Source organism: Polypterus senegalus, chromosome 15, assembly GCF_016835505.1.
Source record: "Polypterus senegalus isolate Bchr_013 chromosome 15, ASM1683550v1, whole genome shotgun sequence".
Taxonomy (NCBI): domain Eukaryota; kingdom Metazoa; phylum Chordata; class Cladistia; order Polypteriformes; family Polypteridae; genus Polypterus; species Polypterus senegalus.
In genome coordinates this window covers 30,970,907-30,987,485 of record NC_053168.1, presented here as the reverse complement: position 1 = coordinate 30,987,485, position 16,579 = coordinate 30,970,907, and the positions used below count along the sequence as shown (strand labels likewise).

Genomic DNA, 16,579 nt, shown 5'->3' with positions numbered 1-16,579 from the left:
ATGCCAGAGCATGTTCTCCATTCTGACCAATGAATGTTCTTCTGTTAAGATTGTCAGCATCAAGGACATTGGGGTTACAGAAGCGATTTTAAAAGTGAGCGCACAGAGCCAGTAAAATGCATGTAATGCAGCAATGAAGAATAACAAACATGAGTGTTTTGCACCTTGCAAACAGAAGAGAGGCTCACCTATCAGACTTAAGGTATTAAAACCTTAGCTGCCCAGCATTAGTCAAAAAATAATAACCATGTAGAGGTTTCTGGTTTTAACTCCAACTTTGATTTAAACAAAAGGTTTAAGGAATGCTACTTATAACTTGAGACACTGAGCAAGTGCAATGCTTGAAGCAAATGGTTTCAGTTTAGGGAAAATGTGGACATTTTTAGAAAATTAAAAAAAAAGACATGCGCCAAACCATTTCAGTGGAAGGCTTTTGAAATCTTGTGCAAAGTACAAGGGGGAAACCAAAAATAACCAGAATTGAAAAAAACTGTTTTAATAATTTTTACTCAGTGGAACTTTAGTTTCCTTTAAAATTCTCTCCATGTGAATGAATGCACTGTCTCAATGGTTTTCCCACTGGTGGAATCATTTTTGGAATTGCTGAAGAGAAACTTTGTCCAAGGCCAGCAGAGATTTTTCTTTGACTTCCTCCACGGTACAAAAACACTTTGCTATGAGTTCTTTTTACATATGCAGGAACAAGAAAAAGTCTCATGAAGCAAGATCAGGTGAGTAGGAAAGGTGGCAAGAACTCCAGGACACACAAGTCAATTCTGAAATCTCATAAATAGTCCAACGACAATCTTTGTGAATTGCATTGAAAACTTTTTCAAGATTTTTGTCATTCCTTATTGTGGAAGGTTGGCCAGATCTTGGTTGGTCTTCAAGTGACATTTCCCCTCATTTGAAATGTGAAAACCACTTGTAGACCTGTGTTTTACTTAAAGCTTCATCTTTAAAAGCAGTTTCAAGCATCAATATAGTTTCAGCAGGTGTTTTCTCTTAGAGATTTTACGCAGACTTGCTGTTCTTTATGATCACCCATCACAAAAATTGCAGAATACGTTTTATAAGCTCCAAGAAAAACCAACACAGAATGGCGTATGAACAATACAGAGCAACACCACTTGGCAGACTTTCACAGAATACTGTAAGTATGCTATACCTAGCGGTGAAATTCACAACTAAGTCTATATTGTGTGCCATTTACAGATTCTGGTTATTTTTGGCTTCCCCCTCATATATCTTTTATGTAGTCATTAGAACAGCAGAAGGTTCCAAAGCTATGTAAATAATGTACAGAAATTACAGTAGCCAAAAACAAAAACCCTAAAACTTTAGCTGACTTTAGACCAGTGGCTTTGAAATCACTGGTTATGAAATCAATTCAGAAACTTTTAAAGAGGAAGCTCACAGAGAAAAGGGGTTTATTAGATCAATTTCAGTTTGCCTACCAGTCTAATAAAGGGACAGAGGATGCCATTGTCACTTTGCATTAACTGTTGTATAATCAATTGGAGGGCATCAGTACTCACACAAGGTCCTTGTTTGTAGACTTTGCATCATCTTTTAGTACCATCCAATTCACCATTCTTCAAGACAGACTTATTCAAAATTTTAATTTGGACTTCAATTTGGTAGGGTGGCCGGTAGACAGGACTCAACGAGTGAAAGTAAATGTTTATATGTCTGATATACTGTCCTCATTCACAGAATATCCACAGAGGTGTGTTAATTCACCTCTTTTGTACATTCTATGCACTAATGGTTGTTGCAGTAAATGTGAAAATAGGTTTATCCTAAAATTTACTGATAACTTGGTGATTGTAAGTCTACTTAATGAGAATTAAATTGGCTATGATCAAGCAATGGTAGATGATTTTGCTGTTTTTTCTACGACTAAACATTACAAAAACCAAAAAACTAATAACTGATTTTAGAAGAGACACCATTCACTCACAAGAAACAATCATCAAATACCAGGCAGCGGAAATTGTTGAAAGTTATAAATATCTATGGACAATCATAGTCTCAAAGTCAACTTCTAATGAAAATGTGGAAACCATCTGCAAAAACAGACAGCAGTGCCTCTACTGTCTAAGTAAGTTGAACTTTTTAGTGGGAATCCTACCATGACATCAATCTATTATTTAATAAAATGCTAAGGTCTGTGTGTCCAGCATCTCTAAACAATCCAATTAGTCAGCCTTTGGAGTGATTGGTCAGTTTTGGTGACGCAACAAAAAAGACAAAAGAGGAGGTGCGAGTGTGAGACGCATGAAGAGGAGAAAAGATTTATGAGCAACACAGAGAAAGTTGCCTTCAAAGATGGCAGGTATAAAATCAGACAGGAGGCGAGAAAAATGACTTGCAATTAATGGAAGAGTATGAAATTTAGGGCTTACAAGAACATGCTCAAGAGTGGGAGCACCAATGAAGAAGTGTTCACACACACACAAATATGGAAAAAAGGCACAGAAGGTACATGTAGGGCTACAGATAACATATTTTTTTTGTAATTATTCTGTTACCTGTTTGCAACAGGTACCATGGCTAGTTTTTTTATAAATCTTGTATTGAGTCTGTGTTTACTTATGTTCGACTGGCCTGGTTTAGAAATCTTAATGTCTGAAACAAAAACAGAATAAATCAAATTGTAAAATGAAGCAGTAAAATAAGGGCTGAAGAGGCAAATCTGAAAGATCTGTTAAATACGGAAAGTAGAGTGTATGCTGTCAGAAAGGTCTCAACCAGTACATTCTCAGTTTTACTTGTTGTCGACAAGACACAGGTTCAAGGGTTTTAAGGATAAAAATCAACCAATTGAAATACTACTTCATCCCAACTGCGATTGATCCTCTAAATAATCTTTTTTAATTAACAATCACAGGTTTAAAACTTGGGATGAACAGTTACTATTTGTATCAATCATTAGTCATGTCTTAATATTGGTTTAATTTGATATGTGTGATATACAGAATATTATTATGTTATACCATAAATATTATGTTTACGGTTGTACTTTATTTTTACAAAGTCTATGTTTGAAATTTGTGTTCTTTGTGAATCGATTTAATGTGATGCTGCATTCTCTCTGTAAAACCTGCTGACAAAATTCTCACCAGGGACAAAAAAATTGAATGGAGGCTTTTGCAGTCCTCAAAATGGAGTCTGGAACTTTGTGTATACAGAACAACATGGGAAAGGAAGATATCACAAATGGTAAATTCACATAGAATGTGAATACAGCAAATTGCAACATAAGTGTAAAGGAAAACACTTGACGTCAGAATTCAGTGCTGACTAGCTGCCACCATCTACTGACACCAAAAAGCAATCAACAAGCCAAGTGTGGGTTGCACTTTCTCATATGAACTGTAAATAACAGTAAGTACCAAAAGACATTTTACTTTTGTCTAACACAAAATAACTAAAACACGTTAAATTATGTTGTGTTCATTTCTTGATTTTTTTAGCACTGTGTCCAGCATACAAAAATAAATTAATATTTAACATTGTGAATCAAATACAGTTAAGAAACATTACCACTTATTACCAAATTACTAAGTAACATCAAACATATTAAATACAATTAGAGAAAAAAAGAAAAATAAAACGTTTACCACTGCTGCAAAGTAAATAGCCATTAGGGGATGGGAAGCCAAGAAGAAATCATATAGCCGAAGAACATGACGGAAATCTGTGAGAACATGTCCATACCAGGTAATCAGCCAGCTTAAAGCAAAAATTGTGCCAACTTCTGCCCTAAGGAGTTGAAAAAAGGGTATAAAACCTTTAAATAATTTGACATTGTACTCATTAATTATGAGACTCTTACTTCTGTATTATTTAGTCTATACAGTGACATGAAAAAGTATTTGCCTTCTTCATGTACAGTATTATTGCAAATTTTTGACACTAAACATTTTCAGGTCTAATCCAATATTAAATACAGGGTACTGGAGTACTCAAAAAATAATAATAAAAAATTGTAGTTTATCAAATCAACAGGGTTACCCAACAATAACAGAAACCAACATAAACATAACCATATTTGGCAAAAGTCATTTTACTTATATATATATTTAATATAGTAGATTGAAAGCAACCATAGCAGAAAAATATTGCAAATTAAGCAAGACATAGATTCGTTTTTCTTTTAACTGGGAAAAAAAACATTTGCAAAAACAGTACTGTATTTAAGCCAAACCAAAGAAAGCACGTTTCAGGTAAGTCAGTGGTAGTCAAAGTGTTTCAGAGCAATGAAGAACTTCTGCAATACAATCTACCACATTTATTTTATTAAAGGTATTCTTGTAAAAATATAAAACAAAAACATTCCAATCGAATGCAATGTTGATGGATTTATATTTCAAAGACCTGGATTTCAGGCAGCTACCCATAATAATCCTTCGAACATACAGATTATATAATAGTAGACAGCCTAACAGCACTGATGCAGCACAAGGGGTGCAACGTCACCGGCTGTCTGTTGCTACAGGACAAGTTCAGTATTTTTCCAAGTCATTTTTTCCCCGTTATTTTTTCACAAATATGGTATATATTGGTTTGCAACTTGAAATTGCATTCATAATATCAAATATTTTATACAATTTAAAAAATACCTAGTCTTACATTTTCTAATACAACTAATGGGTACCAGTGTCTCATTTTAAAGAAAAGACTTAAAACATATTGAATATATCCCAAAAAACAAAACAAAAAGCAAACTACTGTAATTAGATTTAGCCATTTTAAACACTAGTCTTCCTCAGCAGCAGCTTTCAGGGCCAGAGGGGTGGACTCTCCTTGGAAAGTCATTACCAAGCACTCTTATTTACAATGAGTGCCGATGTCTATGTGTGAATTTCTGTCTCTATTCTGTAGACAATTAGGCAATAATAACTGAAAATGCCACACTAACGATCGCTTATGTACTTTCACTATACAGAAGGTTTCTTTGCCATTTTGCAAAAATATTGCATGGTGCCAATGTTTCAATATTGCAGGCGTGCACTTCAGTGAGAGAGAATTTCGAGGTGAAATTATAGGCATCCATCCATCTTTCTAACCCACTTATCTAGGGAAGGCAATTCCCAGACAGGGTGCCAGTCTCTCACAGGGCAAACACACACAAAATCCCCCTAACCAGCAATTGTTTTGACCGCGGGAGGAAACCAGAGCACCAAGGGAGAAGATGCAGACTCCACGAAGGGAACACCCGAGAGATGAATCTCAGTCTCCTTCACTGCAAGGCAGCAGTGCAACCAGTGCATCACCATGCTGCTTAACAATAATAAGAATGGTGGTCTTCTGTATCTTCCACTCATTAATCTCTTCATATATTTTTCTCCACTATAGGCACAATAACAATAATGATCTGTCCATCTTCCTAACCTGCTTATCTAGGGCAGGGTCATGGGGCAACAGTCCATCATGGGGTGAACACACACACACACACACACACACAAAACTAGGGCAACTTTAGTAACTCCAATTCACCCAAGTTTAATCAAGTTTGAATTTCAGTAAGGTTAGTATAGATGTTTTAACATAGGCACAGAGTGGTAGCACAGAGCTGTCATTCCTGCCTCAAATTGTCAGGTTCTACATGGAGTTTGCATGTTCTCCCCAAATTTTTTCAGACTGATTGGCATCAGTCAAAATTGTTGTCCTCGGTTCTTTTATTATGATATCCTCACTAAGAACAGCTCATTATGCATTCAAAAAATGTGCTAATTGGTTTGTGGTGCTTTAATCTGCTCTAACACACACTGCCTTTTTCATCTCCAACTACATTTTTATCATGTGCATGCACAGCATGCTACAAATAGTGAAATGTACAGGTGGCTTGAATCTTTCAAAAATATAAGGCCTTTATTAAAAATACAATACAGCGCAGTTTAGACTTATTGTCATAACTCCAACCATGGCATGGGACCTGCTGCAAGTACAGAAGCGATCAAGAAATGTATCCTTGCCTCAAGAAAACAGTTTCAAGAACATGTGATAAAATGTATTATTTTACGGAAGGCAGATTTTCATAAATAAAAACTTTCCTTATTCAAAGTGGATATATTTAGTAACTTTTAAGGCTTTTCTTCACAATGGAAGCCAGGTACAGATTAGCTCCATTAAAAAACAAAAGTGTGGGCTAGTTATTTTTCTAAATTTCTAAAATGCACTTCACTTTAGAATGCAATATCACGGGACAACCTAATATACATCATGATTGTGAAGAAATAACTTCGACTTGAAAAATACCAAACTTATAAAAGGATTGCACTGACCAAAAGTGTGCATTCAAGCTGACATCAAAGTGAATTTAAAGAAAGGCTGGTTCAATAAACTGGAGAACACCAGAGCTTAAGACATATTGAGCGAAAAAAAAAAAAAAGAGAGAGAGAAGGCAATCACAACAAGCATGTGCATAGCAGGAAGGAACAACTTTGAAGTAAAAATTGTGACCGTCCACAAGCAAGATGAATGGTGTGCCATATGGTGATTGCTTTTATAGCTATTCCTCAGTGACACAAGTTAATTTTGTAGCATAGATGTCATACAGCAGCCTGGCTGTTATAAATAAATACCTAATTAAGTATAGAATGGACTGATGTAGCTGAGCAATTTAAAAGTCACTTTGCTTTGATACAATGCGATGACGATCACCTTACAGACCACCAATTTTCTCAAGTTAAATAAAGAGAAAACTGAAATTTTAGTGATCAGCAATAATGGATACAATGAGGCTATTAGAAATAAACTGGATACATTAGGATTAAAAGTCAAGACGGAGGTAAAAAGCTTAGGGGTGATTGTTGACTGTAATCTGAATTTTAAATCACATATTAATCAGATCATTAGGACAGCATTTTTCACTTAAGAAACATAAGTAAAGTTAGACCTCTTTTATCACTGAAAGATGCTGAGAAATTAATTCACGCGTTTGTTTTCAGTCGACTAGATTACTGTAACGCACTCCTCTCAGGACTACCCAAAAAAGATATAAATCGCTTGCAACTAGTGCAGAATGCAGCTGCTAGAATCCTAACTAGGAAAAGAAAATCAGAACACATCTCTCCAGTTTTGATGTCACTACACTGGTTACCTGTGTCATTCAGAATTGACTTTAAAATTCTGCTTATGGTTTATAAAGCCTTAAATAATCTAGCCCCATCTTATATATCGGAATGTCTGACACCTTATATTCCAAATCGTAACCTCAGATCCTCAAATGAGTGTCTCCTTAGAATTCCAAGAACAAAACTTAAAAGAAGTGGTGAGGGCCTTCTGCTGTTATGCACCTAAATCTGGAATAGCCTGCCAATAGGAATTCGCCAGGCTGATACAGTAGAGCACTTTAAAACACTGCTGAAAACACATTACTTTAACATGGCCTTTTATAACTTCATTTTAATCGTAATTTAACTTAATCCTGATACTCTGTATGTTCAATTCATCATAACAACTATTCATGGTGGCTCTAAAATCGGTACTGACCCCTACTCTCTTTTCTGTTTCTTTTTCCGGTTTCTTTGTGGTGGTGGCCTCGCCACCTCCACCTACTCAAAGCTTCATGATGCTCCAACAATGATGGACGGATTAAAAGGAAGAAGTCTACGTGACCATCATCATCATCAAGCCCTTCCGTGAGAACCCTAAATCCAAAGAGGACTGTTTCATTTATGTTAGGTAGAATGCCCAGAGGGACTGGGCGTATCATGGTCTGGAATCCTACAGATTTTATTTTTCTCTGATTTATGCTGGCAGGCCATAGGTGGTCTACAAAGCAAAACTTTGAGAATCAATGCTGTAAATTTCCAACTTGGGTTGCTAACAAACTTAGTGAACATTAGCCAGCCTGTTAAATACCAAAATTAACCAATTTATAACAAATCACTAGACAGTTTAATCTTAAACATATGCAAACATGTGGCATTTGCTCAACTGGTACAAGGAAAAGATGCATCTTTTTATTTTTGCTATGGTTTATGACATTACCTGTAGCACTGGGCACTGGCACTACTGTAACAAAAAGCTTGACAAGCCTTGCAATACATTTGAGATATTCTATCAGCATGCATTTCTCTTTCAAACCAGTGTAACGCCTATATTTTAATAGCTTATAAACTGACCTGTCTAATAGTTATAGGCTATTGTGCTGGTGATTGACATTGTTCTTTGTTTTTATAGCAAGTTTTGCAGTAGCCAGTCATATGATTATGTGGTCATTTTACAAAACCATAGTATTTGTATAGTTAGAAGATCAACAGAGGAGGAGGAGGAGTAGTTTTTTTTTTTTAAATAGAATTATATATTAAATATTTACACTACTGGTCAAAAGATTTGTAATACCTCACTTTTTCCAGTTTTTCATCAAATTTACTCAGTTGAAATGCAATTAAAGACCTAAAATAGTGATAAGGTAAGCAGTAAACTGCCAAAGGTTTAAATCTATGTTTTCATTTTGTTTTTATGTTTTAATTTTTCCCAACGGCCACTGTTCTACGATCGTGACTCTTTACTTAGCATATATTTTCTGGCTTGCTTTCCTCTCAATTTTCATCTCCTGATGGGATATTATGTGAACCTCCACCTTTGTTTTATTCATCTCCTGACTTCTTCACCTGTATCAGTGAGTTGAATGCCCCTCGCAGACGCAAACGCATCAGCCGCCGTCGTGGATAAAGAGCCAGAATTGCTGTTAAACAATGCCGACTCAAGTCCCAGAGCTTGGATTTCCAATGCCTACGAGTCGTCTATGAAACATCTTCTCCTGCATAGGACTCCAGCCCTGGTTCATGGGCGCTGGACACCGGATTTAAGTTCTCCATTTCAAGGCGGCATTACTCCTCCTCGGTGAGCTCTCGGGCAGTAAACGCTGCTAATCTCCGCACGCTCACCTGTGCTCATCCCGCAACGAGCTCTTCTACCTCTATCAAGGCTGCTCTCTTGAATGTGAGATCAGTGTCTAATAAAACTTTTATTCTGCAAGACTTTATTACCTCAAATAATCTGGATTTCTTTTTCATTACTGAGACCTGGATTTTAAATGGTGACTCTTCATGTTTTATTGACTTGTTACCATCAGGTTATTCATATTTAAACTCTCTGCGGCTGACTCGTCATTGTGGGGTCATCACCACTGTTTTTAAAAGTTGTTCTTATGTCCGATCCTTACGTTTAGCAGCTTTGAACTGCAACTTTTCGAAGTGTGCAGCTCCTCTTCTTTGTTGTTTGCCGTGGTTTATAGACCTCCTGCATTTAATGATACCTTCATTTCTGAATTCTCTGATCTCCTGGCTGATATCACCCTCTCCCATGACAAAGTATTTATTGTTGGTGATTTTAACATTTATGTTTGCTATCAATCGAAAATTATCTCGTTCTTACTCGTGATGTTTCACGATCACTTTTCTATAATGATGGATTTGATTATTACTGTTGATATCCCGACTACTAGCTGTCCCCCACGCTGCTTGCGCTTTTTAAATTCTATTACATCCAATTTTAAAAACATTTTCTAGTCTTGATCTGCATGTCCAAAATAATGGTAATAATGATTCTGTCAAAATTGAATTCTTCTTGTAAAACGTTTTAGACTCAATTGCTCCACCCAAGATACACAATAATAAGGGAAAACCTGCTCCCTGGCTAAATGAAACTATGAGATTGCTGCGCCTGTCAAACTGCAGAACGGCGTTGGAAAAAAGATGGACTGATTGTTTCTAAACAGATTTTTAGGACTTCTCTATTTGACTTCCAGGCTGCAGTTAAGAAAACTAAACAAGATTTCTTTGCTGATTTAGGATATCGTCATTCTAAGAATCCTAAGGTCTTATTTAATTCAATTAATGCGGCCATTCACCCTCATTCTGTGATGGGATTAAATAGCAATGTTCATTCATGTGAACAGTTTCTATCATTCTTTTGTCAGCAAAATTGATACCATCCGCTGTGGCATTGTTCAAACTGGCTATGAACTTCCTACTGTTAAACAAAGCATTGTCTTAGAATCCTTTGATCTAGTCTCACTTTCACAGTTAAAAAGAACTATTGACACCCTTACACCAGCTCCCAGCCTTCTCGATATAGTACCACCACGCCTCTTAGTGGAAGCCTTTGATGTTTTGGGCCCATCTTTACTAGCCATTATCAATAATTTTATAAGTGCAGGGGTTGTGCCCTCATTTTTTAAACATGCTGTGGTCTGTCCCTGTCTAAAAAAGGCAGAATTAGATTCTGGAGTTTTAGCCAATTTCCGCGCAATTTCCCCAACTGCTATTTCTAGCTAAAATTCTAGAAAGAATTATTTATAATCAATTGGTCGATCACCTTAACTCCAATAATTTATTTGAGATCTACCAATCTGGCTTTAGCCGTTTTCATGGTGTTGAAACGGCCCTCCTGAAAGTATTCAATGACATCTCTATTATTACTGACTCAGGTGACGCGGCAGTCCTTCTCCTCCTTAACCTGTCCGCTGCCTTTGTTCAGGTCATATTTAACTGATATAACACTTTTCAGTGACTTTAAATTCCTCTTTTTCGTCTACTGCTCCACTTAAATATGGTGTTCTTCAGGAATCTATTTTGGGCCCCATTTTATTTTCTATATAACCTTATCCTATTGGAGCTATTTTTAGGAAATGTAACATTTATTTTCACTGCTATACGGATGATACACAGGTTTATATTCCTGTTTGCAACTCTGCAATAAATCAACTGCACAACTGTCTTTCTGATCCTGGATGGCTAATAATTTTCTTGATCTGAATCAAAATAAAAACGGAGGTGCTTATAGTGGGTCCATCAGCTAAAGCCCAAATTGGTCTTGAACTTCTCGGCTCTCTCTCTATCTTTTGCAAACCTCAAGTCCATAATTGAGGTGTTATCTTTGACAGTAACCTCTCTTTTGAGAAACAAGTAAATTCTGTAGTCAAGAGTTGCTTTTTCAAGCTTTGTCTATTAGATAAGATCAAGCCTTTTTTATCTTCTAGGGATCTGGAGAAAGCTTCTCATGCTTTTATTTTTTCTCGCCTTGATTACTCACTGTATTCTAGGATTAGAAAATCCCTGATACGCAGGTTATAGTTGGTCCAGAATGCTGCCGCTCGCTTTCTGGTTCGGGCAAGAAAGTATGACTCTGTTTCTCCTATTTTAGCTTCTTTACACTGGCTGCCTGTCATTTTCCGCATTGATTTTAAAATCTTGTTGCTAGTTTTTAAATCTTTACATGGGCTTGCTCCTGCCTGTTTATCTGAATTGTGTGTTTTACACCAGCCATCCAGAGTGCTTAGATCTTCTGGTCAGTTGTCTCTTGTTGTCCCTCGTACCAAGTGTAAAACCAACGGGGACAGGGCTTTGGCAGCTGCTGCTCCTCGCCTGTGGAACTCTTTACCTCATCATATAAAAGGAGTCGTCTACAATTGAACTGTTCAAAACAAGATTAAAGACTCATTTCTATTTACTTGCAATCCATGACCTTCAGTAATACTGATGGTTTCCTCATTGTGATTATAGAACATTACTTATATGTATTGTATTTATGTTCATATATTTTATTTCTATTTATGATATTTGTTTTTTTTTTAATTCTATTATTGTAAAGCACTTTGGCCACAGCATTCCTATGTGACTGTTAGGATATAGTGGGTTGGATAATGGATGGATGGATTCCTATGTTGTTTTAAATGTGCTATATAAATAAATTGACATTGAACAACTAATGGGTTACAACCTATAGATGTTCTGCAGCAATTAAAGTAAAATAAGTAAATTAAGCCTTGTAAGATGAAACAAACAATTTGCACAGGTGTCCCATCTTCTGTTTATTACTTAAAAACCTTCTGTCTGTCTTAAAGCAAAGCTGGAACAGACTGTTACTACACCCTCTGAAGTACTACTTGGAAAATGATTAACATTTGCGTTAATTTATTTGGCTGATGCTTTTATCCAAAGCAACTTAAAACACTTGAGATACAGTTGGTTATATTTTTTCCCCAATTGGAGCAAAGGGTCACACAATGTCAGTGGTGGGATTTGAACCCACAACCTCAGGGTCTGATGTCCAAAAGACTTAACCATTGCGCCACTCTGCCTGCCTAAAAAATGAAATAAGACAAAGCATTATTACCATTAGAAGTGTAGGCCTTTTATTTAGAAAAATTGTAGATGGAACTCTGATAGGAAGAGATCTGGCAGACCCAAAGTCACAACTCAATCAGAAGACAAGTTCCTGAGAGTCTCCAGCTTGCGTGATAGGCGCCACAGAGCCCCACAGCTTCAAGCACAGCTTAACAGTGGCCAAAAAAAGCAAGTGTAATGACCTTGTGATAGTCAGAAAAGAACTATTGGCTATTCCCAAAACAGCCATCTCCTAGAATTTCTGTATCTCTCTCAGGTCCTAACATTACCCTAACATTACCTACTTTTTTGATCCCCCTGCTTCCTGAGCCATGCTACACACCAAAATTTACAGTCAACTGTTCTGAATTGCTTTGCTCTTTCTGACAGCCTAAGAACACCTTAAGCATCATCTCTGTCAGATCCACCTTCTTTAGATGCCACTGAGTTGGTGAAAGGATGGTTCCTCAGTGTGACACCAACTGTCAGACATAGAGGAGGAAGTGCGTGATGGTCTGGGGTTCTTTTCCTGGTACAGAGTTGGTGACATGCACAGAGTGACTGGCATTCTGAATCAAAAGGGTTACCGCAGTTTGACTGTTATAATACCAAAAGGTGGCTTTTTTAAAGAATCAAAAATTTGAAAAACATTTTGTAAAATTAATGATTCCTTGACTAATTTTTTATTTACCATGGTTTATTTGATCTATGCCCTGATTTCATGGAACATTAAGACATTAAACTGCAGGCATTTCCATGAACAATGAAAAAACTGAAGTGTTCTAAAAACTTTTGACCAGTAGTGTAAACACATTGGACATATTAAAATATAATAAAAAATGGTAGAAACTTAAAATGATTATGTTTTCCAGCAGCCTTTTAAGAAAACACACTGTTCAACCAAACCCCCACTTCTTCCTTCTGAATAAAGTATAAAGACTTTTTCTTTTTAACAACTTGTACCTATAAATAAATGATAATTTAACAGTTATTGCATACATAGATTTGTCATTATATAGGGTGGTCCATATCTAATTATGCAATTTTCATTACGCTATAACTTATTAAGTTTATTACATAGAAAATCACCCAAAAAATCCCAGACCATCGAGAAGTGTGCAAACTGATGACATGAAAAATCGCCTTTGCGCCGAACTGGAATCGCCCCCGCATAAATCAAAGTCATCCAGACGATCTGGATCTGCATAATTAGATCTGGGCCACCCTGTATTATTCAAGTTATGCGACATATAGTTGCTTGACATTTATTTTATATCATCAAAAGTGAAACAATTATTATTTAATGATCTATTATTCTTTTTCAATTAATAATAATAAAAAAAAACACATATTATTAAAAAAAAAAAAAAAACACATTCCTACCTACACATAAAATCATGAAGGTCTTGGTCTACGTCTTGCAAAATTGGCATCAGGTAATTCAAAATATGTTTTGTGCTATCCATGGTAGGATCCATAAAATCCCTTTAAAATGTAAAAAATGATCAATATAAATGATATATATATATTAAAAAATATATATACAGTATATATATATATATATATATATATATATATATATATATATATATATATATATATATATATATATATATATATATATATATATATATATATATATGTATTCTACCAGACTAAATCTAATAGCATTTCAATAAAAGTAACTAATATTCAAAATATAAGAAAAGCAAGAAACAAAAATAGTAAAAGTACATAGTAAGTTGGAATTACAGTGCATCTGGAAAGTATTCACAGAGCATCACTTTTTCCACATTTTGTTATGTTACAGCCTTATTCCAAAATGGATTAAATTACTTTTTTTCCCCCTCAGAATTCTACACACAACACCCCATAATGACAACGTGAAAAAAGCTTACTTGAGGTTTTTGCAAATTTATTAAAAACTAGCAAAATACCCGCGCTTCGCAGCGGAGAAGTAGTGTGTTAAAGAAGCAATGAAAAGAAAAGGAAACATTTTGAAAATAACGTAACCTGATTGTCAATGTAATTGTTTTGTCACTGTTGTGAGTGATGAGTGTTGTTGTCATATATATATATATTTACACACACACACACATAAACATATATATATATATATATATATATATATATACACACATACAGTACATATCTATACATATACACATATATACATACATATATATCTACATATATACACACACATATATACACACATATACATACATACACACACATATATACACACAAATACATATATATATATATATATATATATATACACACACACATATATAAACATATATATACATATACATACATATCTACATATATACACACACAGCTATTTCGTATCAGTGCAATACGCTGTTTGTTAAAACGGTTGACTCTTACGTGCAATAACAAATCAAATCATTCAGTTGTCTTTGCTCATATGTCATTTTAGAGCTGGACGCCTGGCATCTTTTTGGCCACAGGTTCGTTTCTGTTTGCTGTGAGGTTCTGTGTTGTGGAGATTCTCAGGATGGATTGCAGGTGCTCATCAGTGAGGCGACTGCTGTGTGCTGTTTTGTTAGTCTTTATCACTGAGAAGAGCTTCTCACACAGATATGTGCTACCAAACATGCACAAGGTTCGAACCGCATGTAGACGGACTTTTTTTGTTCATCAAAGTCACCAAAGCGCCGTGCAAACTCAGTGCGCAGTGCGCTCAGTTTATCAGCAAAGTGCGATTTGGGAACACCGTAGTGACGACTTGGTTTAACAGTACTTGGCAACAGGGAAAGTGGGGCAAGGTGAACTGGTGCATTTGTGTCTCCCATAAAAGCAGCTTCACTTGAAATCACTTTGTGATTGTGCACGGGTTAAAACGTCCGCTGAAGTGTCAGATTCTTATTTAATTATGCTGTTTTCTGTATCTTCTGAATTGCATTCAGGTTACCCTGATGCAAGGCAGCTGAAGCGCTGCATTATGGGATCTGTAGTTTATTGTGTTACCAGCGCTTCATATACCCGGCTTTAATAACAATAATACAGTATATAAAATGATCTCGGGCGGATATAATTACACGCCGGGCGGATGTGGCCCATGCCCTTGAGTTTGACACATATGGACTAAATAGAACTTGAAAAGATATATTTTTCAAATGTGATCGCAATTCAGATAGAGTTGACGCCAAGCACTACAGCCTGCATGCCTCAATAAGTCATCCTCCTCGCTCTTACTTTTTACCGTTCATCTAATGAATACACTGAGTATGGCTTTACCAAAACAATCATTGATGGCGAATAAAGTATCCATTATTAGAGTATGTAGAGCGGGATATATATATATATACATATATATATATACCCGCCAGATCAGCGAGAAGTAGTGTGTAAAAAAGGTAGAAAAAGAAAAGGGAACATTTTAAAAATAACGTAACATGACTGTCAATATACAGTATTTGTTTTGTGAGTGTTACTGAGTGTTGCTGTCATCAAGGATTTGATTATCATTATTTCTTTCAATCAGGTTCGTATTTGTAGGATGTGTTGTGTTCAAGTTACATTCCGTGTTTGTCAATCTTTGTAAAGATGACAGGTTTCATTCATCGATTCGCTTTCTTACTGCATCAATAAACAGCTCGTCTTCTTCTTTATCTGAGACCTGACACACTGCATGCACGTTTTTTTACACTGTCTTCCTTTAGCGGACATTGACTTTTTCCAACGTGTGCTTTGTTTCCGCAGTAGTTGGATTTATGAATATGCTTGTATGTATGAGACGCTTCATATTTTTGCTGCCTTTTCAATTGTGTAATTGGTTTTGTTCAGCCTCTTTGGAACTGTTGCTTTTATCTGTGCACTGCGCCAGTTCACGTGAGCCACTCGGTGTACATGCATCGAAGGTTCCCAGCTGTGCTGGTGCCATCTCGTGCTATGTCCATGGCTGTATTTAATGTTACCTTAGTCCTGGCACTTAAAACTTTCTCTCGCAGTTTCGCTGAGTTTGTGTCAAACACCACCCTGACCATCTCATCTTCCTCTCCATAAGCACAGTCCTTCACCCGTGAATATTTACCCGTGGCAGTTTGCTATTGGATTGCCGCTGACGGACGGCCTTATATGGGCAGGCACTAAATTACAAACGCCAGCGCAGCCTGTCTATGAACTTAATTTAAAGTGTAGGTTTACATCGTGCTTTGTTTCCGAAGTAGCAGAACTCATGAATATGGTAGTATATGCCACTCGCTCGCTTCTTATTGTTTCGCTGCCTTCTCAATTATATAATGCATGTTTTCTTGAGCGCTTTTTTGAGGTCTTCCTGGTTTTCTATGTACTGCGTGATTACGTGGGAGGCGTGATGATGTCACACGAAACTCCGCCCCCACGGCGTTGAAGCTCATCTCCATTACAGTAAATGGAGAAAAACTGCTTCCAGTTATGACCATTACGCGTAGAATTTCGAT

The 16,579-nt window shown here is 36.3% G+C and overlaps 1 protein-coding gene across 2 annotated transcripts in view; it reads right to left on the bottom strand.

The window, feature by feature from the left end:
- Positions 1-16,579, bottom strand: part of zgc:63863 (uncharacterized protein LOC393372 homolog) — an 87,000-nt gene that overhangs the window by 32,869 nt on the left and 37,552 nt on the right. Inside the window, exons 5-6 of one of the 2 annotated variants that reach the window (XM_039736929.1) lie at positions 13,512-13,613; positions 3,627-3,768 (exon numbers count right to left, since the gene is read on the bottom strand). In XM_039736929.1, coding sequence (XP_039592863.1) covers positions 3,627-3,768; positions 13,512-13,613 — 244 coding nt within the window. The remainder of the gene's footprint in view (positions 1-3,626; positions 3,769-13,511; positions 13,614-16,579) is intronic. The other variant, XM_039736930.1, reaches the window with a different exon arrangement.